The sequence below is a fragment of the Lotus japonicus genome, chromosome 5 (assembly GCF_012489685.1).
Source record: "Lotus japonicus ecotype B-129 chromosome 5, LjGifu_v1.2".
In the NCBI taxonomy this organism is placed as follows: Eukaryota; Viridiplantae; Streptophyta; class Magnoliopsida; order Fabales; family Fabaceae; genus Lotus; species Lotus japonicus.
Window position 1 is genome coordinate 54,854,999 of NC_080045.1, and position 25,711 is coordinate 54,880,709.

Genomic DNA, 25,711 nt, shown 5'->3' on the forward strand with positions numbered 1-25,711 from the left:
GCAAAGGACTCTAATGAATGAGATGATATGGGATCCCTCCGTTGCTGGCATGTTTAACGTACTGAGTGTGTTGAACAGTGGCTAATGCATAAGAACCTGTATCATTTGTAAGCCAACATGGGTTTATCATTGACCTTTTAAAATGGTATTTAACAAAAAAGAAGAAAGATGGAGATGGACTATAGAAAGATTAGTTGCACAGGGATATTCATGTACAAATCCAATCCAGATCATTTTAATACTATTCACAATACTAACATGGCATATTTAGTTGCACTCTAATGTTCTTCCCTCACCGTGTCACTATTCCTTTCTAAATTCTAACTGCTATATAGTGAAATTAACATAATAAAGCTTATGTAAGTTGCTATTAAAAATGGTTAATGGTGAAATTTAAATTATAATTGAAACTAAAGTGAATTGGTAAACACTAATTAACCTTTTAACTTTTGTTTGAGTATTAAGATTCACATAGCTAAAACAATTGTATATTAATGGTACTACATTTTATTTGTAACAAAAAAACATCGGTTTCAAAAAATATATATAAAAAAAAGTAAAAAAAAACAGAATTCAAAAAATTACAAATTAATTGAAAAATTATAAATATAATAATACAAATTGATAATTTTTTTTTAGTTAAGAATGACTTCAAAACTATTATATTTTTATATAGAACAAAAAGTAAATAATGTAGCATTTACTAAAATAGGGGTAAAAATTACAAATAAATAAACGATTGCGCTTTTATATAACATAAACAAACACATTCATCACAATTTCCGAATGATAGCTCGAGTGATAAGAGCTAGAGGACATATGAGTTGGGATGGGGGAGGTCAGAGATCATCCCTATATGGTGCAATTTATCTTTCCGATATACAAAAAATCACATTCATTACAAAAAAAATTCTCATATATATAATTCATTTTTTCTTTTAATCCTTAAATTATCTTTTAATAAATATAGTAAAAACAACAAAAAAAATAATTAATTAATAACTCACGCGATAAACTAAAATGAAAATCCCCCGTGCATCGCACGGGTCAAAATACTAGTATCTACTATTTGAAAAGAAAATTAGTAAGATTTAAGGATTTTATGGTCATTTGGAAATCCTATTATTGTGAATAAAAAAAACTCATTAGTCAACACTGTAGTGCGTTGACCGTGAGGCGATGGACTAATCTCATTGCTACCAAATGTAAGAATACCTTGATTTTGATTAAGACATGAAAAACAGTCTCTTCAAAACTCATTAATATTCTTTTATCTGCATACAAATGAGGATGCAGCAGACCTGTTGCAATGAAGAGCACCAAGACCCACAAAAAGTTAAATGGGCAAACCCCTCACAATTACATAGCCCATCAACTTCTCCAGTTTTCAGCCCAAAAACAATCAAAATTACAAGAAACAAAAAATATGCGGTGAGCGTGGATCGAACACGCGACCTTCAGATCTTCAGTCTGACGCTCTCCCAACTGAGCTATCCCCGCACGACACGTTCACTTCATATCCCACAAACAATATAATCTTAAATCAGTTCACTGTGACGTGTTGAATCAGAACTTCGAAAACAGAAGATTAGTTTACAGTACACGAACTCACTCGTGTTTTCTCGATTCTTCTTCAACACAACAACGACGACAACATGGGAGGAAGTTCGAGTTTCAAGGATGAATTCACCTTCGGTGCGCTCAATTCTTCTTCACCCTTTCTCCCAATTTCCCTTACCTAATTCACTCATCACTGTCTCTCACTCTTCGATTTCGCGCGCGCAGACCAAAGACTCGAAGAATCGCGGGAGATTATCGCCAAATACCCCGATCGTGTCCCTGTCATTGTGGAAAGGTATTTGAAGTCCGATCTGCCTGAGCTGGGAAAGAGAAAGTAAGATCACCTTCCACTGCATAACTGGAAGCATGTTAAACCCTAACACTAACAGTGTAACCCTATATGATTTAAAGTTTGATTGATAAATGGATATATCATTAACATGCAAGTAATTGCATCATAAATTTGTTTGGAAACCATTATAGAGTTGATTACCAAGTCAGAATCAATTTTATTTGAAGCTTTCAGGTTTTAGAATTGATTATGATGAAAGAGAAATTGATGCTAATAATAGGCTGACATTGTGATATCTATTGCCATGATTTAGATCAAATAACTCATTTTATCAATTCTCTAATACATGTTCCTAATATTTTGTGTTTGTCATAGATACCTTGTTCCCCGAGACTTGTCTGTTGGTCATTTCATTCATATTTTGAGTTCCAGACTCAGTCTGCCCCCTGGAAAAGCTCTCTTTGTGTTTGTCAAGAACACCTTGCCTCAAACTGGTAAGCTTGTGCTATAACCGAATAAGTTAATGCTTTCTTTCTCTCTTTCTTTATTTGTTTCTTCTTTCGCGATTATTTTCTTCATTTTGTTGTCGTAAATGGTGGCGTGCTTCAACATGTTGTGTTTGTGATTATCTGCAGCTAGTATGATGGACTCTGTTTATAGATCATTCAGGGATGAGGATGGATTTCTTTACATGTACTATAGCACCGAGAAGACCTTTGGCTCTGTACATAATATAAACTGTTAAAAATCTGTACACTATTGTATATATGCAACACTGACATTGTGAACTACTTCTTGTATCACAAACCTGGTAAAAATATGTTGTATGCATGAAAGTGGGGAAAAAGGTAAAATTATTATATCCTTGTTTTGATTTGGATCCTCTTATGTCACATGATATAATTATGTTAAATTTGTTGTCTATTTCTCTCTTCATAAGGGTATGAGAAATTTTAATTTCTTCATTAGCCCACAATATTGGTTGATACTTATTCTCTCGACTATTGCTCGCCTCTTCTTTTCAGTTATACAACTAGGCAAACTCAAAACATACATAAGGCTTGTAACATACATAGGCTAGTAACATAAACCTAAAATGATGAGTGCAAAATTAATTTCTTTGGATTTAATGTAAAAGTAATGTATTTTGTGCTTAATTTGATGCATTCCTTAAAATTTAGGAATTCCCATGAATTCTGGAGCTAAATTTGAAAGGTTTCTCTTAGAAGCATTTACAGCTTAGTGGACCTATTTGGCAGGTTGGGGGGGGGGGTGAGATAGGGCAGGGAAATCCCTTTTTCCACCTCTACACTTTGACGCTTAAGTCAACGAGTATTTTAACAAAGTTAAATTATGATAATAAAAAACATACATGGGGGTGTCACGCCTTTTCATATTAACGATGGTAGTGTGCGGGTGAGTCATGAGTCATAATAGGTGATAAGATCTGAGTTCTATGTATGTCCCTAGCAGTAGACCCTGTTTCTCATTGTAAAAAATCCTAGTTGCGACTTCTCCACACGGTCTCCTATAGCTACCCATAAGGAAGGCCTCCCCTGAATGAAGGTTTTCTACGCACACTTGGTGAGTTATTCCCCCTTATTGGTTAGAGAATTCCTTCCCTGTTCGCACATATTGCATTCGTGGGGGACCAAAAGTGCTATTAAGTCTTCCTCTTATATGTTTTTTACCCTTTGCTCCTCTTGTTCTTTCCCTTTGCTTTCACTCTCTTTTGTCTAAGATAACAATGATACTGAGCAACAGATTATGGTGTAATTCTGCAGTGTTTAACCATTCTTGAATACAACTGGAGTACTGGACACATTTTCTATCAAATATCAATTTCATAAATCTATATACTATAGAAAAGAAGAACTCTGTGAGACCCACTTAGATGAGTTGGCACTCCCAGGTTCACTCTTATCCACCCTCCCTCATTAGCTGACAAGTGTCAAGCTCTAAATGATTCTGACAAATTTATGGTGAGATAATTTCTCCTTAATTTTGGTTTTGTGGCCCATCATTAACAATCTATTGAATAATCATAAAAAATCTCATTAATTGTTGATTAATTTTTTTTAACTGTCCATTTATCCTGAATCAAAAGTCATCACCCATCATTAACTACTTATGGAATAGTCATTCAAAATACTATTAATTGTTGTTTAATTTTTTTTAAACTCTCCATTAATGCTGTAACAAAAGTCATCACCCATCATTGACTACCTATGGAATAATCATTCAAAATCACATTAATAGATGTTTAATATTCTTATTCATACATAAGGCTTAAAAACAAAAACTTTCTCACTTTTGTTATACGTATTTTGCTTTTTTTTTTATGTGATTAAAACTGATTTTGCTAACCTTTCAAAAAGTACGTTTTTGAAATCAAGATTCAAATTTTAAAATTTTGACAACCTATAAATTCAAATTTTGAATATTCTTTTTGGAACAATATTCTCCTTCCTTTTTTCACGTGCAAACAACATAAACCCTAATTGTTTTCATCTATATAAACTCTCTTATGTAATTCTTCTCCTCTATCATTCCATTATTTAACCATCATCTAAGAGCTTTGAAATAACTATTGTTGTGATGACTGGGAAATTGAGAAGCAAATGTTGAAAAAGCAAAAAAAGTTCAGGTATTGCTTCTGATTCAACCAGTTTCTTGCCATATCATAAGGGTATAGTTACATTTCTATGAACATTATGAAATGATCTGCAACGTGTGTGATTTATTGAAATGATTTTGATTGGAGTGATGCTTTTTTACTTTTCATTCTGTAATTTCATAGGCCTCATCACCATGGGATTATTGCGAATTGGAATTTGGGATGGTGAGCTTATATGAAAGATTCTTCAAGAGTGAATACAACAAGTGAGGTTTTTGCCCTCTTCCTACTTTCTGTTAGATTTTGCTGAATTTTTTTGTTTGTTTTTCCAGAGTGGCTTGGTTGAGTTTTGTTCTACAATTAAAAACCAAAGAAGAGATACGAGGAAGGAGAGGTAAGCCTTATGAATTTTTTGATTCACATTTATTTTGAGCAAAGCATATTGAAACATATAACTCAAGAAACATATACATCTTTATATTTTAGGCATGAATCTTCATCTACTGACCTTGCTGCTTGATTTAATGTTTAGCATGTTACAATTTGGTTATACTCTTTTTCTTTTGGTGTTCACAGATTTTGGTTGATGATGACAGTGTTGAACAGTTGCGGCTTACATAATTAGTATTAAGTGATGTAAGTTAAAATAAAATTAAATCCTATTATATATGCACATGCTATCACTATAGATAGTTATGTATTGTGAATTTCAATTTTTACTCTTATTTCAGGATAGTTCAGATCCGTTCATGACAACTACTTCTAGATTAAAGGCTGATGCATCTTCTTCCAACTTAGCAAAGATTGTCGTTTTATGTTGTAATTTATTTATTTATTTGTGCACTTTGAGTTATTTACTGTTTTGCGTTTAGATTATGGTGTGAATATTATATTTTTTAGGTCATATAGAATTTTTTAGATCATAATATTATATTTAAGTCAATGGAGTTCTTTTTTTATAAAATGTAAACAAAAATTGAGATTTGAGTTTGAAATTTTAATTGAGTACTAAATAATAGTAATTGGAGCCTAATTTTCACTCAGATTTTAAAACACTTGATACATTTTTTTTTAACAAAATAAGCAAATCAATAATAAATATAATGGGTAGATATTAACTTTCTTATGCAAAATCAGATTTAGTTTGTGATCAATATAAATAAGAGAAATGAAAAGGAAATGAATAATCAATTTTAAAAAAATCATTTTGATTGGGATACATTTAATTTCAAGGTAAAATAAATTAAAAAATGTCAATTCTATTTTAGTGAATAAATTTGATTTCTCCTTTAATAATAATTAATGGAGTTTCTTTAACTTTTTTATGTAATAAATATAAAATTTAGAATAATTCCATAGATTATGGTGTGGATATTCAATTTAATATTGAAATTTGAGTTTGAAATTTGAAATTGAAAATTGGTTGTGAATAATAGTACTTGCGCCAAAATTTATGGTGTGATATTAAAAAAAAATGTAAACTCTTAATCCTATAGTTTTAATGAAAAAAGAAAATAAATATTGAATTTAATGAGTGCAGCACATAATCAACTTTCTTAAGCAAAATCAGATTTAGTTAGTTATGAGTATAAATAAGGCAAATCCGTTTTTTAAGTAAAAAGGAAATGAATAATCAATTTAGAAAAAAAAAACATTCCAATTGGGCAACATGAAATTTCGGAGTGGAATGATGAAAAAAAGAGTCAGTTCCGTTTTAAAAAAGAGTCAGTTCCATTCCAATTGGGGTTTCTTTTACCTTTTTTAGAAAAAAAGGTAAATAATGGAATGATCTCATAGATTAAGGAGCGAATATTTAATTTTATTTAATTAATTTATTATTTTTAAAATTGTAAAAAATAATTTTGCGATTTGAGTTTGAAATTTAAAATGGGTACTAAATAAAAGTAATTTGATCCAATTTTTCACTCGGATTTTAAATTATTTTGCTCAGACACAGAATACGCTTTTCTTTCCACCCTAAATCATTTGTAAATTCATTCATAATAATTAATTAGGTTTATTTTAATTTTTTAAGAAATAAATATAATTTATAGAATGATCTCATTGATTAATGAGTCAATATTCAATTTAAGTTAATGAATTTCCTTTATTAAAAATTGTAAAAAAAAATTGAGATTTGAGTTTGAAATTTAAAATGAGTACTAAATAATAGTAGTTGAGGCCAAATTTTCAGTCAAATTTTAAAACTTTTTTCTTAAATGAGTACTATATACTTATGATTAGATTACATGGTAAAAAAGTTCAACGGGGAAAAACATTCTACACAAGAAATAGTTCATGTAAAAACTAATAATTTTTGCTAACTCTTCATTCCCATCCTTCCCTTATGGCTCATAGCTTTTACCACTATTGCAAACTCTTGGGAACAATTTTTAATCTAATTTAAGTATATTTTTTATAATTTTAAAAATATTTAGGATTAAATGTATATAAAGTTTTTGTCAAATTTTGCAAGTTGTGTAATACTCATTGTGATTTTGTTTGGTTGAATGCTCATTTTTCAATTTTTCATATCTTAATTCAAGGCTTAATAGCTATTTTGGTCCCTCACTTATCACAGTTTTGCACTTTTGGTCCCCAATAAAAAAATTAGCACTTTTGGTCCTCCACATTGCTTATTTGTTTGCAAAAATGATCCCTATTTAGACGAAAACTACAAAAGTGTGTAAATATGAGGGACTAATTTTGCTAATTTTTTCCTAAAGGGACCAAAAGTGAAAAATTATGATAAGTGAGGGACTAAAAGAGCTATTAAGCCTAATTCATTAATCGTGCTTAAATAATGAGATCAATATTCGCCGTGCAACGCACGGGGTAAAAACGCTAGTATTTATTAAAGGAAACAAAATTCAAATTGGTAATACATTGAAATTAGTGGTGGTGGGAATTGGGAAGTAATATGTTCCAAAGACTTCCCACCTCAAAGTGAAAGCTCAACTCATAACAGATATATTGTTAGAAATATCTACTCTAAGATATATCCAAGTTGATTTTGTACCTGTACCCCTTCAAATTTGACAATTAGTTACAGTCATTCAAGACAAGCCATCCTCCACATGCTAATCATAACTTGCACAATAATCCCGGTCGAAATTGACTCTAGCCTGGAAAGAGAAAACAGAAAAGAAATCACTGTATCATCAACCTTTCACATACAATTTTGAGTCTTACCCCAAATGGAATTTAATTTCTCTGAAGAAGTGTGACCAGATGAAATAGTTGCGCTTTTCGTTAATCAGCTTAATGGCATAGCACAACTAATCATCAGTTATGAACTTGTGCCTTCGAGTTGATGTATTTCCACTATACATCATTTGTAGGTTTAACTGTTCCAGATCTTCTTTAAATACCCAACGATACCCGCATTTTTTCACCTCGCCTTGGGGACGACTAATTTCGGCACTAAATTTCAAACCATCAAGATCATTTGTTCCCTTTGGCACAAGATATTTTACATAATCACGAAATTCCTTTTGAGTGAGAAAGAGTAGCAACAGGTGATCTGATTCAACAGTGAGATCTTTCTCAATATGTATTGGCACCAATGTAAAATTGCCAACCTGATTCTTCATATTAAAACCGTAACAAAAATGAAGAAATCCCCTTTCATCTTCCAAATTAGTTGGGCTGTCACGCACCACAAATTCTACACAGCAAGCAACACCTATCCAACTTGAAATAGTGGGAGATGGATCCAAGCTTATTGAACCGCCCATATTTTGTTTGTTGAACCACATTGGAATTTGAGCTCCAGGAATAACAACTTGAATACGACCCTTGCAGAAAGGGGATCGCATGTGCACCTGGTACCAGAAAAAAAAAGTTGTATTAGACTGTCAATTTAATTACTAGCACGTGAAAGTGAGAGAAATAGAAAGTAGGAACCTTAAGGATTTGGATCATCCAAGAAAAAACCACGTCATAACAGTGCTCTATCACACGCAATTTTGGGCAGTTGAAAATATACAATCCTGCGTGAGGTCTACGACCAACCCATCCTTGGGTTCTTGATGGGAGCTCAGGAAAATATCTCAAATCCTTACAGTGCTCTAAGTTCAAAACTCTAAGTTTGGATAGTTCTTTGATGCTAGGAGGCAGTGAAATAAAATTGTTTCCCCCCAAATTTAAGTCTTCTAAAGCATGTAACCACCCAATAACATCAGGGACCTGACGTAGATTACAGAAGCTGAGGTCAAGATGTCGCAAACATGAGAAATGAGGCAAATCAGGCAACAATAAACCAATCGAATCTTCACGTCTTCCAGAATACATAAATTCAAAAGGCAATGTCAGAACTTTGTAGAGAGATGATGTTGCCTGCTGTTGATTCATTTCAAGTCTCTCTACGTGCTCTTCATCCTTTGGTTTCTCTAACAGCTGGTTGATCTGAGAGAGTTTTATACATCCTTTAAGATCTAGCCACTCAAGATTTGGGGCCTCCCTAAGTTCTGGCATCTTAATAAGATTCTTCGAGTTAGAAAGATCCATTCCTCTCAAATTGTGTAGAAGCTGCAGAGAATGGCAACAGGATGAAACAAAATTAAAATGACATTTTTGTTTCTTAACAACTTAAAGAGAAGGAAAAATAACATAGCTTCTTTTTCTCTTTATTTAATCATTAAAGGAAAGAAGAGAAACGAGCAATAATTAACAGTACCTTTGAGCCTTCCCATAGTTGTTTGATGCTGCTATGCTTGAGGATCAATTCAACAAGTTTATCTGGTCGAAAACTTGGTGGCAAACACGGGAAAGGATACTTTTCCCAAGAAAGATATTGCAATTCACTGGAAAGATGATTGAGACGTCCTGAAAAGTTCACACCTTTAAGAATGAGCAACTTAAGGTGATTCATTTTTGACAAAGCATCAGCCTTCATCGTGGTTTCTGGATCATCTCTTCTTATTATTATTATGGCCTCGAGATTTTCCGCTGCCTAAAACATTGCAAAGAAGAAGAACAATAATTTTAACATTTTAAGTTATAGATTTTTGAAAAATATATATATATGATTTCGTAGAAAATCCATTTTACCATATTTTGTAAGGTGACATTGTGTAGATCCTCGTAGTCCCATAGTCTGCTCCACTTTCTTGGCTCTTTTGGAGATACTTCTCGAACAATACTTCTTCCCAGCTCTTGCAACAAATCATGCATTATAATAAACCCATTTTGGTCTATTATGATTAGTGATTTTTCAACGAGAACTCTTAAACCAATTTTAGGATAAAATCCCCGAATATCTAGAAGATCCTCCACATAAGAACTAAGTTTTCCATGAAAGAAACAAGAAATATCTAAAAATATTTCTTTTTCTGTATCCCTCAATGCATCATAACTAATTCGAAGCACATCCATGATATCTTTTTCTGGATTTTCTCTCAATCTAACCAATGCACTTCTCCACTCACAAACATCTCGACCGAACAAAAATGAGCCCAATACTTTAATTGCTAGTGGGAGGCCCTTAGCATATGTCAGTACTTCACCTGTCAACTCCATGTAATCTCTTGTTATATAATTACATTTAAAAGCCTTTCTACAAAACAATTGATGAGCATCTTCAGAATCCAGTAGTTGAACTTTGTAAACTTTATCCACTTCATACTCTATCAAGATATGCTCATCCCTAGAAATTATGATCATCCTACTTCCTGCACCTAGCCATTCACGTTTTATAGCCAATTTGTCCAGCTGCTTCACATCAACATTATCAAGAACTATGAGGACCTTTTTGTGGCGTAACCTAGTTCGCATCAAATTAGTCGTCATGACAGGATTGTACAACTGCATAATTCCCTCATTTAAAGTTTGACCAAGAATTTGCTTTTGTGCCTCAATTGGACCATAGTCTCCAAAAAGCTCATCAATGAAACATGACGCATCAAATTGACCAGAGATTCTGCAATATAAACTAGTAGCAAGTGTTGACTTCCCTATTCCACCCATGCCACAAATCCCAACAACTCGAACATCATCTATTGAGTCTAAAAGGAGAAGCTTTTCTAACTCTTCCACTCGTGACTGCATCCCAACTATATCATCGGGTGGAGTTAAAAGTTTGTGATCCAATAGCCGAGTTACCTCATTAACAATTTTTCCAATCTCTCCATATTGTGGCCTAAAAGATTAAGGACAAAAACACCAACTCAATACTTGAAAGCCACTCTTAGCAAACAGTTTTTTCCAATTAAAATTATCATTAAGAAAACATGGGAAACACACACACACACACACACACATATATATATATATATATATATATATATATATATATAATTACACATAAAGCAGAATGCTTCTGTAAACATATATATATATATATATATATATATAGGATATATAAATCTTAGTGAATACTTACCTATTGCTGATATCCCAGCCAGAGAGATTTGCTACGCGTGCAAGATCTTCCCTCCATGATTGAACCATCTGCAAATGTTGTTTGAATCTTTGTTCATGCTCCAGAAAGGCTTTTCCATAATTCTCAGTTTGTTTTCGCACCTCAGATGGAGTCACATCATAGAAAATAGGCAAGACAGTTTGGCCAGGCACTTCAATGCAATCCGCAATCTTTGCCAGTTCTTGCAAACACCAAGTGGAGGAAGCATAGTTTTTTGAGAAGACGACAATGAGAATATTGGATCCTTCAATTGCTTGTAGAAGCTCAGTGGATATATTTTCTCCTTTTCTGAGTTTGATGTCATCCCTGAATGCAACAAAGCTTCTTCGTTCGAGAGCACCGAAGAGATGATCAGTGAAGGTGTTTCGTGTGTCCTCACCATGAAAGCTCACAAACACGTCGTATTTCCAGTTCATGCAAGAAGAAGAAGAGCTGGTTTGAGCTCCCTTGTGGTGGTTATCCATGGCGAAACCGAAGCTTGTTGAAGATGCTGCAATGACAGTGTTGAGAAGTGAAGAAATATAATGGTGGGTATGTGAGAAATAGAAAGCGTGTTCTGGAACTCTGATAAGGAAGGAAATTATCTCTACCAAATTTCAGATCTGAAAATTGACGCTAAAAGGGAGACAACTGAGGAAAACCATGGCGAGAGTGCGAGACCAATTGAAGCTAACTTGTTGACTTTGTTTCAATAAAGCTACTTTGTCTGTCTGAAAAAGATAGATAGCTGATCCAACGTGTGGTTCTAGTGCATTCAATAATTGAATTATAAACCTACCCTCAACGTTTTCAATAAAGAAAGGACGGGGTACCCCTCGGCAATAATAGCAAACCTTCGTTAATTGGTTAACTGAGTTCCCAAATATAATTGTGTATGTGTAAAATTAAATGTGTTAATCATGTAGAATGTAAAGTGATTAGGATTTACCTTATGTCACTTTACTAACAAGATGTTTGTTTAGTAGTAGGAAAATTAAATCCTATGCAAATATGAGGTCATATGATTGAATTTTCAAAAAGTTAATTGTTTAGCGACAATTATTGTATCCCAAATAGCGTTAGAACAACAATGAGCAAATAAAGAGTAGATTGAGAAACACATAAAAACTCTAGTCACGTAGTTCGGCTAAATTTCTATGTGTGGATTGCGAGTATAGAGCAGTTATAGTTCCGTTTATTTGATTAGGATTCAAAATATTATAGGGTTATAGTGTTACAACTATATACAAGATACTAATGATTCATATTAGAATTATACCCCTAAATTGTATTGTGGGGTTCCTTAGCATTATCTATGAGTCATACTCAACAAATATATTTACACATGTGAAAGAATAAAAAAAAATCCTCTTTTAATTGGATATATGCAGAATTTCATTATAGTGTTGTTTATAAAAATTAGTTTGCTACATTATCTTGCCAAACCATGCAGCACAAGTGGCTTGGGCTGTCCAATGCTTCTAACATGTTGTGGGTTCAAACCTAGCACTCACCCTCAACACCCAAAACCCAATTCATTACTAAATAATGAGGTACTTCATAGTTACCTCTCTTTTCATATGTAAAAAATTCCCCTAGTTTATATTTTTATTTATTTATTCATTGTTTTTATAAATGTGAATTAATTGTATTACTAAGGCGAAATGTAATAAAAAAATATGCATATGATCTTAATTTTCTGTAACGTGTTCTAAATATGTAGTTTTATTATGATTTACTTTCTAGAAAGAGTTTAATTTTTATACACCGACGGTGTAAAGTTTTTTTACACCATCAACCAATCAGATTCTAATGATGTGAGAAAATCAATTATATTTATGAACGAACAATCATGTGAAATAAGTAAAATGAAGATATAAAATTTAACAAAGTAAAGTATTAAAAATAAAGATTTTTTCTTTACATCGGAAAGATAAAATGCACCCGCAGGAATTGATCTTGGAAATCCCTTTTTCCACCTCTACACTTTGACGCTTAAGTCAACGAGTATTTTAACAAAGTTAAATTATGAAAATAAAAAACATACATGGGGGTGTCACGCCTTTTCATATTAACGATGGTAGTGTGCGGGTGAGTCATGAGTCATAATAGGTGATAAGATCTGAGTTCTATGTATGTCCCTAGCAGTAGACCCTGTTTCTCATTGTAAAAAATCCTAGTTGCGACTTCTCCACACGGTCTCCTATAGCTACCCATAAGGAAGGCCTCCCCTGAATGAAGGTTTTCTACGCACACTTGGTGAGTTATTCCCCCTTATTGGTTAGAGAATTCCTTCCCTGTTCGCACATATTGCATTCGTGGGGGACCAAAAGTGCTATTAAGTCTTCTCTTATATGTTTTTTACCCTTTGCTCCTCTTGTTCTTTCCCTTTGCTTTCACTCTCTTTTGTTCTTACATTTTGGTTTTCTTTTTTCTTGCCACAACCTTGCAATTGGGCATTTCATGCACTGGTCCATAATATTATCTATTTAAAGAGCTAGCCCGCATTTCTCAGCAACACTTCACACATTGTCTCTCTATTTACGGTGATATTTAGTAAATAAACATTCTCCAATTCGACTGGAAAATGTTTAAAATTAAGGGTTCTTTTGGGAAAACTTCTTGTCAAAGTGTTATGTGCAAAATGTGTGTTTTTCGACTGAAATAAAGTTGTGCAGAAAATCAACGATTTAAAAGAAATAAAACTCGAATTGCATTAAACTTAAGGAAAGTGCATAATACAATAAAGGGAAATTTGAAGGGTAAAGGTTACACTAAACAAAAACTCGACAGTAGTTTAAACTGAGACACAAAGCAAAGCGCCAAAGCAGGAATCATAAATCTCTGGTTCTGTAACATACTCGTTCATCGTCACGTTAGGCTCTTGAAGTCTCTTTGATGCGGACATGTGAGCTTTTTAGGGAGTTTTAAGAGTCAAGTTGGGAACCTCTTTTCTGAATGATCTTCTCCTATTTATAGTGTTCCATTGCTTCACATGTCCTTGGCAGTTTTCCTCTCACGCGTTCTTGGCGGTTATTTCCTCTGCTAAGTGAGTTAGTGGGGCGTTATGCTCCACGATCTCCTGCTTGTTCCGGAAGCTTCTTGCGCCGTGGGGGATTCTGGAAGCTTCTTGCATCGTGGGGAAGGTGTGCGTTCTCAACTGCTCTCAACTGCTCACTTCTTCTGTAACCGCTTTGTGCGTTCAGCTGCCGTTTCCTTATGTGGTCGAAATTCATAGTTATGGCTTACTGCCATCTAACTTAGTGTTTTTTGTGGCTACCTCTTCGGCCAAATCTCGACTGGTGTCGATAAACTTTCCTTTGACGAGGTGATGTCGAGTAACTTCTCTTGGTGAAAATTTGAGTAAACACTCTCATTAGTACTCATAAACCATTATAGTTGAGGTAGAATGGTTTATCACTGTTTGCTACTTTGGAAGTTGTACCATTTGCAACCTCAGCCGAGGTTGCAAAAAATTTAGTGATTATCAAAAAAAAGGAAGAGAAAAAAATCGCTCAAGTTTTATTTGTTTTAAGGCTAATTAGCACTCTGAATTGTGCAAACAGGGTCCTTTAATTTTGAAAATTGCAATATCAATTCGAGTTAACCACTCAAGGAGGAAATCAAATTTTGCCTTAAATCCAGCAAATTAAAAGGGTAATTCGGGGTTTACAAAAAATAACAAAACCTGCTACTGGACGGGAATTGGGTTTAACACCCCAGCCCTTAGGCTTCCCGCCCCACTTAAAGTGGGGAAATTACCGGAAACCCTCAGGATTAATATCGGTAAATGATTTTCCGATACGTATCGGTTTATCATTTACCGATTCGTATTGATATAACAGCATCAGATAGGTTTTGAAACATAATTTTCAAAACCCATTTCCCTCCCCAAATCACTCCCTCTTCAAATCTCTCCCAAACTTGCGTTCGGTCCCATCATCATCAAAGCTTCCTCAAAGCTCCGGAACTCCCATTCCATTACATTCAAAAGGTAAGTTCCATTTTTATTGATTCTCTCACATTGATTGATGATTAGAGGTAGTTGATGGATTATTAGGTGAATGTTGAACACTAGGGTAGTTGATTATTGATTAGAGGTAGGTTTTATTGACTGAAATGGCATGAAACGGTCATGGGCACGAGTGGGTCGTTTCCAGTTCTGGTTTCTGGGTTACTGTAAAATCGGAAAAACATTTTCCGATTCTGTAATGGAAAATGTTTTTCCGATTCTGTAATGGGAAAACATTTCCCGATTCTAAACCAGTTTAAGGCAGTTTAAGGCAGTTTTTTTAAGCCAGTTTTTTTTAGTTTTCCTCCATCTATTGGGCTGAATATTTTGTACAAATTTTCAAATATTTTAGTGTCATGACACTGGGAAAGGGTGTTGATGGTATCGGCTTATTAGAACTAGGGAACTTCCTTAATGTTGCATTTTAGTTATCTAGATTGACAAATTAGAAAGGGTGTTGATGCTATATGAGAGATGTTTGTTTCTATATGAGAGATGTTTGTTGCTATATGAGAGATGTTTGTACAAGTTGTAACTGTTAAAGTTGTTCAAGTTGTAATTTGATGTTAAATTTGTTTGCTTTTCATAGGAGAATGAAGGGCGGGAGGAAGAGGTCTCGATCTTCTACAGTCGATGATGCAGAGGATCGCCACGAGCGCTTGCATGCTTCTACGCGGCGCGGCGACCATCGAGCAGCTAGTCAGGCGGTTGAGGCTTCGGCCCCGTCTCCGTCTCCGTCTGCTACTCCGGCCGGGGCTCCGTCTCCGTGTCCGTCTGCTACACCTCCGTCAGGTGGTCCATCTACTACAGCTCCGTCAGGTACTCCGGCTGAGCCTCAGCCTCATCCTACTCCGGTCTCTCCGATGGTTGAGTTACCTCTTGAGGAGACATCTGGCGAGCAGTCTTCTTCGGAGCCCAGTGGCGAGGAGTCTGCTTCTGAGACTGCTTCTGAGGCCAGTGGTGAGGAGGAGGAGCCTCTTATTCTCCAGGAGGAGATTGATGCTGCTGATGTTGTGCCAGATGTGGTGGCAGAGGGCGGCGCGGATGACGACCTCATCCAGAGGGTGGCACCGTTTCCCGGGGGGCCTGAGGATCTGTCGCTTCTTGCGCATTATCCTGACCACAAGGCTCCTTGGACGTGGCAGGCACTTCTTCGCACAGACCCGCGGTACATCTTTCGTACGTCGTCCTTTTAGCCTAAAAGGACAACCTGTCTTTTGTGTTGACGTTCCTTCAACAAGATCCGGTTCTCTGTAGGGAATATACGCACCATGCTTCTCACACCCCAGAATGACATATTCTTTTCTTCCCTTCGCACCACTATCAGACTTTGTTGTCACCAAAACAAAATTATTTGCCATAGAAATGTCGCGAACCCATTTCATAAGATCATCTTTCAAAGGGAAACGCTGTTTCAGGATAAACAAGGCATAAGGCATAAAACAAGGCATAAACAAAGCAAACAAAGCATGCAAAAATTTGTGCAATGAGTACCTGATCAGTATTATACAAATGAGAGACATCTATAGATATAATCGGAGGTTCAGCTAGTGATGGTTGCTCCTCTGGATTATCATTTTCCAATCCAGCAGCATGTATCAATTGTGATTCACCAAAGAAAAATGACTCTGTCATCCCTGGAACAAAAACGGTAAATCAATAACCGACCATATAACGGTAAATCAAATTCCGACCCCATAACGGTAAATCAAATTCCGGTACTATAACGGTAAATCATTTACCGATTCAGTTCACGATTCAGCAGCCTAAATTACCAACTTAACTAACTAAACTAACTACTTAAACTAACAACTAACTACTTAAACTAACTATAAATAAAGTACCAAAACTAACAACACTTACCAGAAGTTAAAAGCTTTCCCTTGGTGGTGGTGGTGTTGGTGGTGGTGGTGGTGGAAATGTGGAGATGGTGGTGGTGGTGGGAAGGTGAAATGTGAGGGAGGAGTGGAGTAATGGAGAATAAGGTAGTTTGGGCGAGTTATGGGGGGCTGGTGGGGGGTTGTTGGAGGGAGGAGTAATGGTGGAGGGGTTGGTGGAGGGAGGAGTAAGGGTGAAAAGGTGATCAAACTTCCAGATTACAAATCGGTAAATGATATACCGATACAATATTAGAATCGGTTAATTATTAACCGATATTGTTCTTCGTGTTCTGGGTAATGGGATGAAGGTGTTCATACTGAGGAACAATAACGGTAAATGATTTACCGATTGGTATTTTGACATCGGCAAATCATTTACCGATGGGTAGTTTTGGAATAAAAAAAAAATGCTGGGGCGCGTAGCCTAAAGGGTGGGGTGCCAAACCCAAATCCCCTACTGGACGGGTTTCTTCTCCATTCTCCTTCCAAGCCACGCACATACGAAAGAATCCTAGGAGAAGAAGAAGCCATCGCCGCCGTCGGAGTGGTCACCACCGCCTCTGGAAGTCCTTACTGTGCTTGAACTGGTGAGTGTTCTGACTCTGACCTCTTCTCATTTCTCTTCTCACTTCTCTCATTGCACCTTCTGCTCCCTCCTTCTGAATTCTGAAATCTGAAATCTGAAATCTGTTTTCACTGTTTTGAATTTGATCTTGATGATTTCAATTCATTGTTTCATCCATGCTTGCAATGCTGATCTGTGTTATGCAATTCTGTTCACTGTTCAGAGAGAAATGAGATTCATAGGAGCACTGAGGAACATTGTTCGTCCTCTGTCTCTCTCATCACCAAGAACCTTACCTTCACAAATCTGCACCAATCCTACTACGACTGCATTGTTGGAATCTCCTTGCAAATTGCCCCAATGGCTTTTCCCTCTTCGGAATCACTTCCATAGCTTGACGGACACTCGCTTCCCGAAGAGACGACCCTCTGATAAACCCCGTCGAAAGAGGGCTAGTTTGAGACCCCCTGGTGAGTTGGATTTGGATTTTCACTTTTCATGCTTTGTTTTTCAAATTCAATCTCAAACTTCAAACTTGTTATGTTGTTGTTTTTCAGGGCCTTATGCTTGGGTTCAATACACACCTGGTGAGCCTATACTTCCAAATAAGCCAAATGAAGGGAGTGTCAAGCGAAGGAATGAGAAGAAACGCGTGAGGCAGCACCGAGCCTTTGTATTGGTACGCTCTCCCTTTATTTGTTAGGCAATGAGTATTGGAGAGTTTATGAGTATTCAGGGTGTTTTTTTTGTTGGTGACTAAACAAAATAATAACCATTTTTTAAAATGTAATGCTTCTAATAAGGGTGGGCTCAAAATGTATTGGAAATGCGACAGGGGAGGAATTTCCCTGTCCTTGCTGATCTTGTGAGAAATTGATGGCAGTTTCATTCTGAAATAGTTTCATGTTATGCGAGTCATAGTATTTAATATTGTAGAAGGCCATTTGATTGGCAAAACCATGCCATGATTTTGTCTTAATAATTCAGTTACATGGTGGGTGAGATATCTGATGATGTCATACGGCAGTGTCAATAGTTTGTGAATATTGTCCATGAGGGAACTGTATCATCTATCTGGTTGTTTAATTAGGTGAATGAGTTTGGAAGAATGATATTATCTTTTGGTTTTTAGAGTATTTTGCAATGAAAAATCATATCTTTACTTCTTTTGACTGCATTGTACTTCTGAAACCTTAATAACATCACTTCTGATTAATACCACTAACTCCATTTAGCCAGACCATATGATGCAAGCTTTAAATGCAACTATTTTACTTCGTTAGCAAGTTAATTTCCTATTGTATGTCAAAACTCAAAATGATTCCATATTCATGTCCATAGCCAGTATGACCACAGCGTAGAAGTTTGAATTCAATAACTGATGGAGTTTATTTATATGTATTTTTTACGTATCATATCATCATGTTGTCAATATATTGGCATTATTTGACAAGTAATTGACTGTCAAGTGTCAATTAATTAAAATGGTTTGTTTTATACAACTTCACAATTTGCTGTGGCTAAATGGTTTTGGTTATGTCCATTTTTTTATGAATAAGGAGCTGCTTATGAATTAGGGTGGGGTAGTTTTCAAAACTTATCAAAAGTTTCTCTCTGGTATTGGTTCAAAATTGGAAGAACTTGGACCTTAGTTTCATATCAATCAAATAGGCTTTAAACAGAAATTATGTTGATAATCGTTTTACACCTACGATAAACTTATGTTCAATGTGGACTCTATTTTGCTTACAGGCGGAGAGGAAGAAAAGGAAAGCTCAGCTGCAAGAGGCTAACCGGAAGAAAAGCATTAAGAAGGTAGAGCGTAAAATGGCTGCAGTTGCAAGGGAAAGAGAGTGGGCAGAGAGGCTGGCTGAATTGCAACGACTTGAGAAAGAGAAGAAAAATTCTATTGCTTAATTTTGTTTAGGACCTCTTCTACAATTGGTAATACCATTTTAGTTTTTCAAGTGTTAGTACTTTGAACTAATCACAATTCTTATATTTTCAATATGTTCAATGTTGTCTGTTATTTGGGTGACTCAACTTATTTTGAGCAGTTTTTCTTTCTGACACATGGAAGTGGGAAGCTTCTCATTACTTCCTCAATCCCCTCCTGTCCCTAGAGAGTAATGCCATATATATATGTTCCCCATTTTACTCGAAAATGAATAAAGAAAAAACATTTCTCTGCTGCTAGATCACTCTACATATTACTAAATCTTGCAGTTCAAATTCACGGGTGTGAGAAATTTGTAGTCTCACTTATCGTGGGTTTCGATCTATCCATATGTATGGTGATTGGTGAGCTTGTATCTCTCCTTTTCATGTCCAATGTAAAATTTTAATCCCCCTAAGTTACAAGCTTTGTCGCCTATTTGGTTCATACCGTATGACTGCTTTGTGCAGTTATCAAAAGTAGTTTATAAGGGATAGTTGCAACAATTTGTCTGAATGATGTAGCTTGATAAAATGTACCAGGTTATTAGGTTAATACTCTTGCTTATGTGGGTATTGTGGTAATGTATAGGGGAGAACTTAGATGCAGTGCTAAGAGTGAATTATTGATCACACCTCATCAATATCCAACTCTAATGAACTTTACACCGTCACTCTTCCGTTAACTTAGAAAAAGGGCATCTTTGAATCTTTCTCATCTTTGTGCCCCAAGTATGCCCTCCCCCTCCCCACTGAGCCTCCCACCACCATTGAGACCTCTGGCGGTGTAGAGTCAAGCTCGTATGCTTAATGACGATGAGAGACTTTCATGATCAGGTACGACCAGTATGACATGTTTGGCTTTTGCCTTCTATTTTCAATCCTTATTCTGATTTTGCCTTCTATTTCCAATAAGTTCACCGTTTTGAGCTTAGAGGCCACATCTCTAAATCTGCAAATTTTTTATTTTTTTTGTACATCGGGAAAATAAATTACACCCTCAGGGAATTGATCTCCGGACTATCCCCTCCCCAACCCAGAACTAATTTTTCTTTGAATTAGTTATTTTCACCTTTAGTATTCGAAGTTAACTTGTAAGTTGTAATTGTGTTTGAATTGTCACATGTTAGCAGTCGAGTTGCTTATTGAATTTTGCCTTCTATCCGTAGCCGTGCCCATTGTCATTCCTAAGCGCATCATAATGGTCAACAACCCCAAGGCTTTGAGTTAAGAAGTGACGAAGAAGCTTTAGATTTGTGGTTGAAGCTTAATGAGGTGAACGATGTCAACCGGTTCACGACCGGCCATGAATTTGGCTGACCATGATGAATGAATTATAACTGTCTACAACCCCAAGTTTTTCGCTTCCTTCACTTTTATGGCAAAAGAAATCTCCCAAGTTTTTATTGAAAAAAGTGAGTCTTTTTTCTTCCCATATGAAATAAAACTAATTCTTGCACGCGTCATGGTGGCTGAGTTTGCCATTACCAGGTCCTCTATTCATTGTAAATGTTGCAAGTAGATCAAATGCCATATGTAGCCTGCAGTAGCCATAAGACAATAGAAAAGTTCAAGTTCTGGTCCCTATCCTCAAGTGGCTGGAGCAGCCAAGTCATCGCTTTTTCCCTAATATTCAAATGATATTCTAACCTTACAAGATTTAAAACAAAAAAGATGGCCAGTATAAACAGTACTGTTACCTCAGGAGCCAGAAGAAATGTTCAAAGGAAGATTGCTTGAATTACCATCTAATTTTGAAGGCTACAGCTAAACACGTTTTATTTGATTTTCAAGGTAATAACACCTACTCTCACCTCACAACATATTTCTGATGTAGCGCGGCTGACTGATGTAGCGCGGCTGGCTGCGCGCTTCGACGATGATGTCGCTCGTCGAATGAGCCCGATCGGATTTTAGCCCATCTAATCAGTCTCGGGCCCGCAAAACAAAATCTAAGTATTTTATTAGGATTTTATTTATTAGGATCTTTAATTTTCAATTAAGATCTTTTAGGATATTATTTATTTTTTGTTAGAAACTTATTTATTTTAATTAGGATCTTTTATTTTCAATTAGGATCTTTCAAGATCTTATTTCTTTTTGGTTAGGATTTTCTTTCTTTTCCTATTTAAGCAATTGTAAGGCATAGCCTATTCAGTTTTGATTGATAATAAAATTTAAGAGTTTTCTCTTCTTCTCTGGTGGATTCCAGTGTATTTTCTAGGGTTTTAGCGCTTGCTAATTTCCTTTCTGGTGGATTCCAGAAACCTTTTCCTTAGGATTTGCGCTTGCAATCCTAGTACGACTTCCGCTGTATCAAGTGGTATCAGAGCATAATTTCTCCTTAATCAGGCCAAAACTTTGCTCCTGTTCAAATCCCCATTTGAACTTTCCTTTCTTTAGACATTCAGTGATAGGTGCAGTGATAGTGCTGAAATCTCTGATAAACCTCCTATAAAAAGTAGCCAAACCATGAAAACTGCGTACTTCAGTTACTGACTTTGGTGTGGGCCAATCCCGGATTGCACTCACCTTCTCTTCGTCAACATGAATCCCTTCTTCTCCAACAATAAAACCTAGGAAGAGTAATTTGTTGGTGCTAAATGTACACTTTTTCATATTAATGTATAACTGGTTCTCCTGTAAAACTTGCAACACCTGCTTCACATGCTCCAGGTGTTCTTTCTTGTTCTTACTATAAATCAGAATATCATCAAAGTAAACAACCACAAAAGAACCAATAAATGGACGCAGAACCTGATTCATCAACCTCATGAAGGTGCTGGGGGCATTTGATAACCCGAAAGGCATCACCAACCACTCATACAATCCATCCTTGCTCTTGAAAGCTGTCTTCCACTCATCTCCAGGCCTGATTCTGATCTGGTGATAGCCACTACGCAAGTCTATCTTTGAAAACACCTTAGAACCAGCTAATTCATCAAGCATATCTTCCAAACGGGGAATTGGGAATCGATACTTGATAGTTATCTTATTGATGGCTCTACTATCAACACACATTCGCCACTGACCTCCTTTCTTAGGGACAAGGAGGACTGGTACAGCACATGGGCTCATGCTCTCACGAATGAATCCTTTCTTCAGCAAGTCTTCAATCTGCTCCCTTAAGATTTCATTCTCTTTCGGGCTCATCCTGTAGTGAGGAAGATTTGGCAAGCTAGACCCCGGAATCAGATCAATGTGGTGCTGAATATCTCGCATCGGAGGCAACTCGTTGGGTAGCTCATCTGCAGTCAGCTCTTTAAAGTCCTCTAGAATCTCTAGGACCTCTTCTGGAATTATCGGTTCCTCTTTGACAACGCTCATCAATCCTTTAATTACCACTGGACAGAAGCATTTAGTTTCTTTTACATCCTCATCAACGCTCATCCGCTTGCAATCCTAACATCCTTCAGGTCTGCTTTGGTCATTGGTTGATCTTCCATGGTTGATCAAGCAAAGAAAAGAGACAGGAGAAAGCCTGCTCTGATGCCACTTGATACAGCGGAAGTCGTACTAGGATTGCAAGCGCAAATCCTAAGGAAAAGGTTTCTGGAATCCACCAGAAAGGAAATTAGCAAGCGCTAAAACCCTAGAAAATACACTGGAATCCACCAGAGAAGAAGAGAAAACTCTTAAATTTTATTATCAATCAAAACTGAAAAGGGATATGTCTTACAAGTGCTTAAATAGGAAAAGAAAATATCCTAATAGAAAAATAAATAATATCCTAAAAGATCCTAATTGAAAATAAATAAGTTCCTAACAAAAAATAATTAGGATCCTAAAAGATCCTAATTACAAATAAGTAAAATTACTAAAATACTAAAATTATCTTAAAAAGCTCCTAAAAACTGATGTAGCGCGGCTGGCTGCGCGCTTCGACGATGATGTCGCTCGTCGAATGAGCCCGATCGGATTTTAGCCCATCTTATTTTTTTTTTTTAATTTTTTTTTTTAAGAAGAGAAAACTCTTAAATTTTATTATCAATCAAAACTGAAAAGGGATATGTCTTACAAGTGCTTAAATAGGAAAAGAAAATATCCTAATAGAAAAATAAATAATATCCTAAAAGATCCTAATTGAAAATAAATAAGTTCCTAACAAAAAATAATTAGGATCCTAAAAGATCCTAATTACAAATAAGTAAAATTACTAAAATACTAAAATTATCTTAAAAAGCTCCTACATCAATTTCCCAACCTATAAATAAGTTGTTTCCACCTCCACCTTATTATCCAAAAATCATACACATACTTGCATAATACACCCTCCTCCTTCTCCTCTAATTACTTTCCTTTGTACCAGGCTAACCAAAACACTAATTAACACATATTTAGATATTAATTACAACCATGGGTAGAACTCATCTACACATGCATGTAATGCTCTCTAGCCTGGTTCTAATCCTCTCAATTTCATCACTGGCTTCTTCAACATCACTGAAAGTGGATTTCTATAAAACCACATGCCCATCCGCTGAGGCAATTGTGAGAAGAGCTGTGAACAAAGCAGTTTCACTTAACCCAGGCATTGCTGCTGGCCTTATTAGATTGCACTTTCATGATTGCTTTGTCAGGGTAAGTTCATATATCTTCACTCTAATTAATTCCATACATACAATTAATTCATCTCAATTATATATCTCATTGAGATGAAAAAATATATGAAATGAAAAATATTACTTTTGCACATACACTATTATTTTGGGCATACAACATACACAAATATTTGATACAGTTTCTAACCGTTGCTAAGTGATGCGGCAGTTAAAAACCGCGACTAATGTGTGTGTCTATTATTTGTTCACAAAAAAGTGTATGTATAAATATCATTACTCATCTGAAATTGTTGTGTGTTTTTGCTTGCTTCAGGGCTGTGATGGTTCTGTATTACTAGCCACCACACCAGGCAATCCATCTGAGAGAGACCACCCTGCAAACAATCCAAGTTTACGTGTCCCGAAACCGTGTCGTGTGCTGACATTCTTGCATTCGCAGCACGAGACAGCGCTAAGAAAGTCGGAGGCATAAACTACGCGGTAGCTGCAGGACGCAGAGATGGTCGAATCTCCATCAGTGACGAAGTGACACAGAATCTGCCACGACCATCCTTCAAAGCTGAGGAGCTCATTAGAAATTTCGCTCGAAAAAGGCTATCAGTAGATGAAATGGTTACACTTTCTGGGGCTCACTCTATTGGTGTCTCACATTGTTCTTCTTTCTCTGATCGCTTATACTCTTTCAATTCCACTTCCTCTCAATCTCAAGATCCCTCTATGGATTCCAACTTTGCTGCCTTGTTGAAATCTGAGTGTCCTCGTGATAGCGCAGCAGCCGCAAGTTCAACGGTGGTGTTTGATGGTTACACGCCTAATCGTTTGGACAGCAAGTACTACAAGGGGTTGAAGAATCACCGTGGTTTGTTGACATCGGATCAGACGTTGATGAGTGACCGCTCTACAAGGAAAATGGTGTTGAGCAATGCTAATCATGGTTCAATTTGGGCTGTGAAGTTTGCCAAGGCAATGGTTAAGATGGGGTCCATTGATGTACTTACAGGTTCACAAGGTGAGATTAGGAAGAGTTGCAGCGTTGCTAACTAATTAACTGAAGCTGCAATCTTTTGTTGTGTTAATTAATGTAAAGATTTCCTTTTTCTTCTTCATTTGTTTGTGTTTTGGGATAAAATATGATTTGTTCATTCTTTGAATTTGTATTTTGTTTGTATTCATTCTTTTAGCTTTGAGCATGATCAATTATCATGCTCGTTTATCAGTTCAAGTGTAAATGTGTAATCTCTTGTAATGAAATGTGAAAAGGTAGTGAGCTACTTGTTTGAATTATGTTAGATCTTTTAAATAATTCACTTGACCTCTTCAAATTGTTTTGTCAAGGAAAGGGAAAGAATAAAATGTTCCAAATTATTTAAAGTAAAACACATGGTGAATCTGGATTTGTTTATTTTCATCATCATTTTCCCATTTGTCCAACATTCTCACCTGTTGTGCCAAAATGTACATTTATCCAAATTCCACATCAAAATAGTATGAAAAAGAGGCAATCATCCAAATCTCAATGTGAAGAAGAAAGAAGTTAAAGAGTTATTACAGCATCCACAATGCACATTGTTGGGTGCTTACCCCATTGTTTTGTTGCTTAATTTTTTTGGAGCATGTAACAGTAAAAAACAGTAAGAGTCGATTTTATGACCAAAATGAACTTGTAGTAAAAATGCTATCAGGTTAGTGTTTGCGTCGAAATTGGTGCAAACTTTTTATGCTAAAACGACCCAATGTAAGAAAACGACTTGATGGCTTTCGTTGGGCTTTTTCTCTACCTTCTAACCTTTGCTTCTGTTAGGCCTGTTTAATTTTGAGACGAATTATATACTCTTGTTTGAGGCATAGAAGAGACTATCAAGGGCATGATCATATATCGCTTCTATAA

General features: G+C 35.9%; 4 protein-coding genes, 1 non-coding gene and 1 pseudogene across 7 annotated transcripts; 4 read left to right on the top strand and 2 right to left on the bottom strand.

Annotated features, from left to right (window-relative positions):
* Positions 1-1,246: 1,246 nt before the first annotated feature.
* On the bottom strand, positions 1,247-11,610 carry LOC130717733 (disease resistance protein RUN1-like). Of its 3 annotated transcripts, XR_009012382.1 has the most exons (7): positions 10,852-11,596; positions 9,522-10,608; positions 9,148-9,423; positions 8,376-8,999; positions 7,489-8,293; positions 2,232-2,574; positions 1,247-1,918 (listed from the first exon to the last, which is right to left on the bottom strand). XR_009012382.1 is itself a non-coding variant. In XM_057568080.1 (6 exons), the coding sequence occupies exons 2-6, from the start codon at positions 11,352-11,354 to the stop codon at positions 7,748-7,750; spliced, it is 3,036 nt and encodes a 1,011-aa protein (XP_057424063.1). In that variant the 5' UTR covers positions 11,355-11,380; positions 11,481-11,610; the 3' UTR covers positions 7,274-7,747. The 3 variants fall into 3 exon arrangements, 2 of the variants coding, with proteins under 2 accessions (XP_057424063.1, XP_057424062.1); XM_057568080.1 differs by lacking the exons at positions 1,247-1,918; positions 2,232-2,574 and having other exon boundaries at positions 7,274-8,293; positions 10,852-11,380; positions 11,481-11,610; XM_057568079.1 differs by lacking the exons at positions 1,247-1,918; positions 2,232-2,574 and having other exon boundaries at positions 7,274-8,293.
* On the bottom strand, positions 1,428-1,500 carry TRNAF-GAA (transfer RNA phenylalanine (anticodon GAA)). Its single transcript has one exon. It is a non-coding gene; the product is annotated as a tRNA-Phe (tRNA).
* Positions 1,558-2,726, top strand: LOC130717734 (autophagy-related protein 8i-like). The gene is made up of 4 exons (XM_057568081.1): positions 1,558-1,695; positions 1,786-1,894; positions 2,228-2,346; positions 2,488-2,726. The coding sequence occupies exons 1-4, from the start codon at positions 1,656-1,658 to the stop codon at positions 2,595-2,597; spliced, it is 378 nt and encodes a 125-aa protein (XP_057424064.1). The 5' UTR covers positions 1,558-1,655; the 3' UTR covers positions 2,598-2,726.
* A 2,965-nt stretch (positions 11,611-14,575) lies between the features above and the next one.
* Positions 14,576-16,182, top strand: LOC130721075 (sulfated surface glycoprotein 185-like). Its single transcript, XM_057571806.1, has 2 exons — positions 14,576-14,863; positions 15,471-16,182. The coding sequence occupies exon 2, from the start codon at positions 15,475-15,477 to the stop codon at positions 16,075-16,077; it is 603 nt and encodes a 200-aa protein (XP_057427789.1). The 5' UTR covers positions 14,576-14,863; positions 15,471-15,474; the 3' UTR covers positions 16,078-16,182.
* An 802-nt stretch (positions 16,183-16,984) lies between these two features.
* On the top strand, positions 16,985-19,355 carry LOC130721076 (uncharacterized). The gene is made up of 4 exons (XM_057571807.1): positions 16,985-17,348; positions 17,550-17,796; positions 17,884-18,005; positions 19,079-19,355. The coding sequence occupies exons 2-4, from the start codon at positions 17,556-17,558 to the stop codon at positions 19,241-19,243; spliced, it is 528 nt and encodes a 175-aa protein (XP_057427790.1). The 5' UTR covers positions 16,985-17,348; positions 17,550-17,555; the 3' UTR covers positions 19,244-19,355.
* A 4,262-nt stretch (positions 19,356-23,617) lies between these two features.
* On the top strand, positions 23,618-24,867 carry LOC130719806 (peroxidase 5-like; annotated as a pseudogene).
* Positions 24,868-25,711: the final 844 nt, after the last annotated feature.

Excerpts from the sequence above, each read along its gene's own strand:
- LOC130717734 (XM_057568081.1), top strand. The coding sequence starts at position 1,656 with ATGGGAGGAAGTTCGAGTTTCAAGGATGAATTCACCTTCG. Across the intron at positions 1,895-2,227 it reads CCTGAGCTGGGAAAGAGAAA|ATACCTTGTTCCCCGAGACT; the intron begins GTAAGATCACCT and ends TGTTTGTCATAG. Across the intron at positions 2,347-2,487 it reads GAACACCTTGCCTCAAACTG|CTAGTATGATGGACTCTGTT; the intron begins GTAAGCTTGTGC and ends GATTATCTGCAG.
- LOC130717733 (XM_057568080.1), bottom strand. The coding sequence starts at position 11,354 with ATGGATAACCACCACAAGGGAGCTCAAACCAGCTCTTCTTCTTCTTGC. Across the intron at positions 9,424-9,521 it reads ATGTCACCTTACAAAATATG|GCAGCGGAAAATCTCGAGGC; the intron begins GTAAAATGGATT and ends GCAATGTTTTAG. Across the intron at positions 8,294-8,375 it reads GGATGATCCAAATCCTTAAG|GTGCACATGCGATCCCCTTT; the intron begins GTTCCTACTTTC and ends TTCTGGTACCAG.
- LOC130721075 (XM_057571806.1), top strand. The coding sequence starts at position 15,475 with ATGAAGGGCGGGAGGAAGAGGTCTCGATCTTCTACAGTCGATGATGCA.
- LOC130721076 (XM_057571807.1), top strand. The coding sequence starts at position 17,556 with ATGAGATTCATAGGAGCACTGAGGAACATTGTTCGTCCTCTGTCTCTC. Across the intron at positions 17,797-17,883 it reads GGCTAGTTTGAGACCCCCTG|GGCCTTATGCTTGGGTTCAA; the intron begins GTGAGTTGGATT and ends GTTGTTTTTCAG. Across the intron at positions 18,006-19,078 it reads AGCACCGAGCCTTTGTATTG|GCGGAGAGGAAGAAAAGGAA; the intron begins GTACGCTCTCCC and ends TTTTGCTTACAG.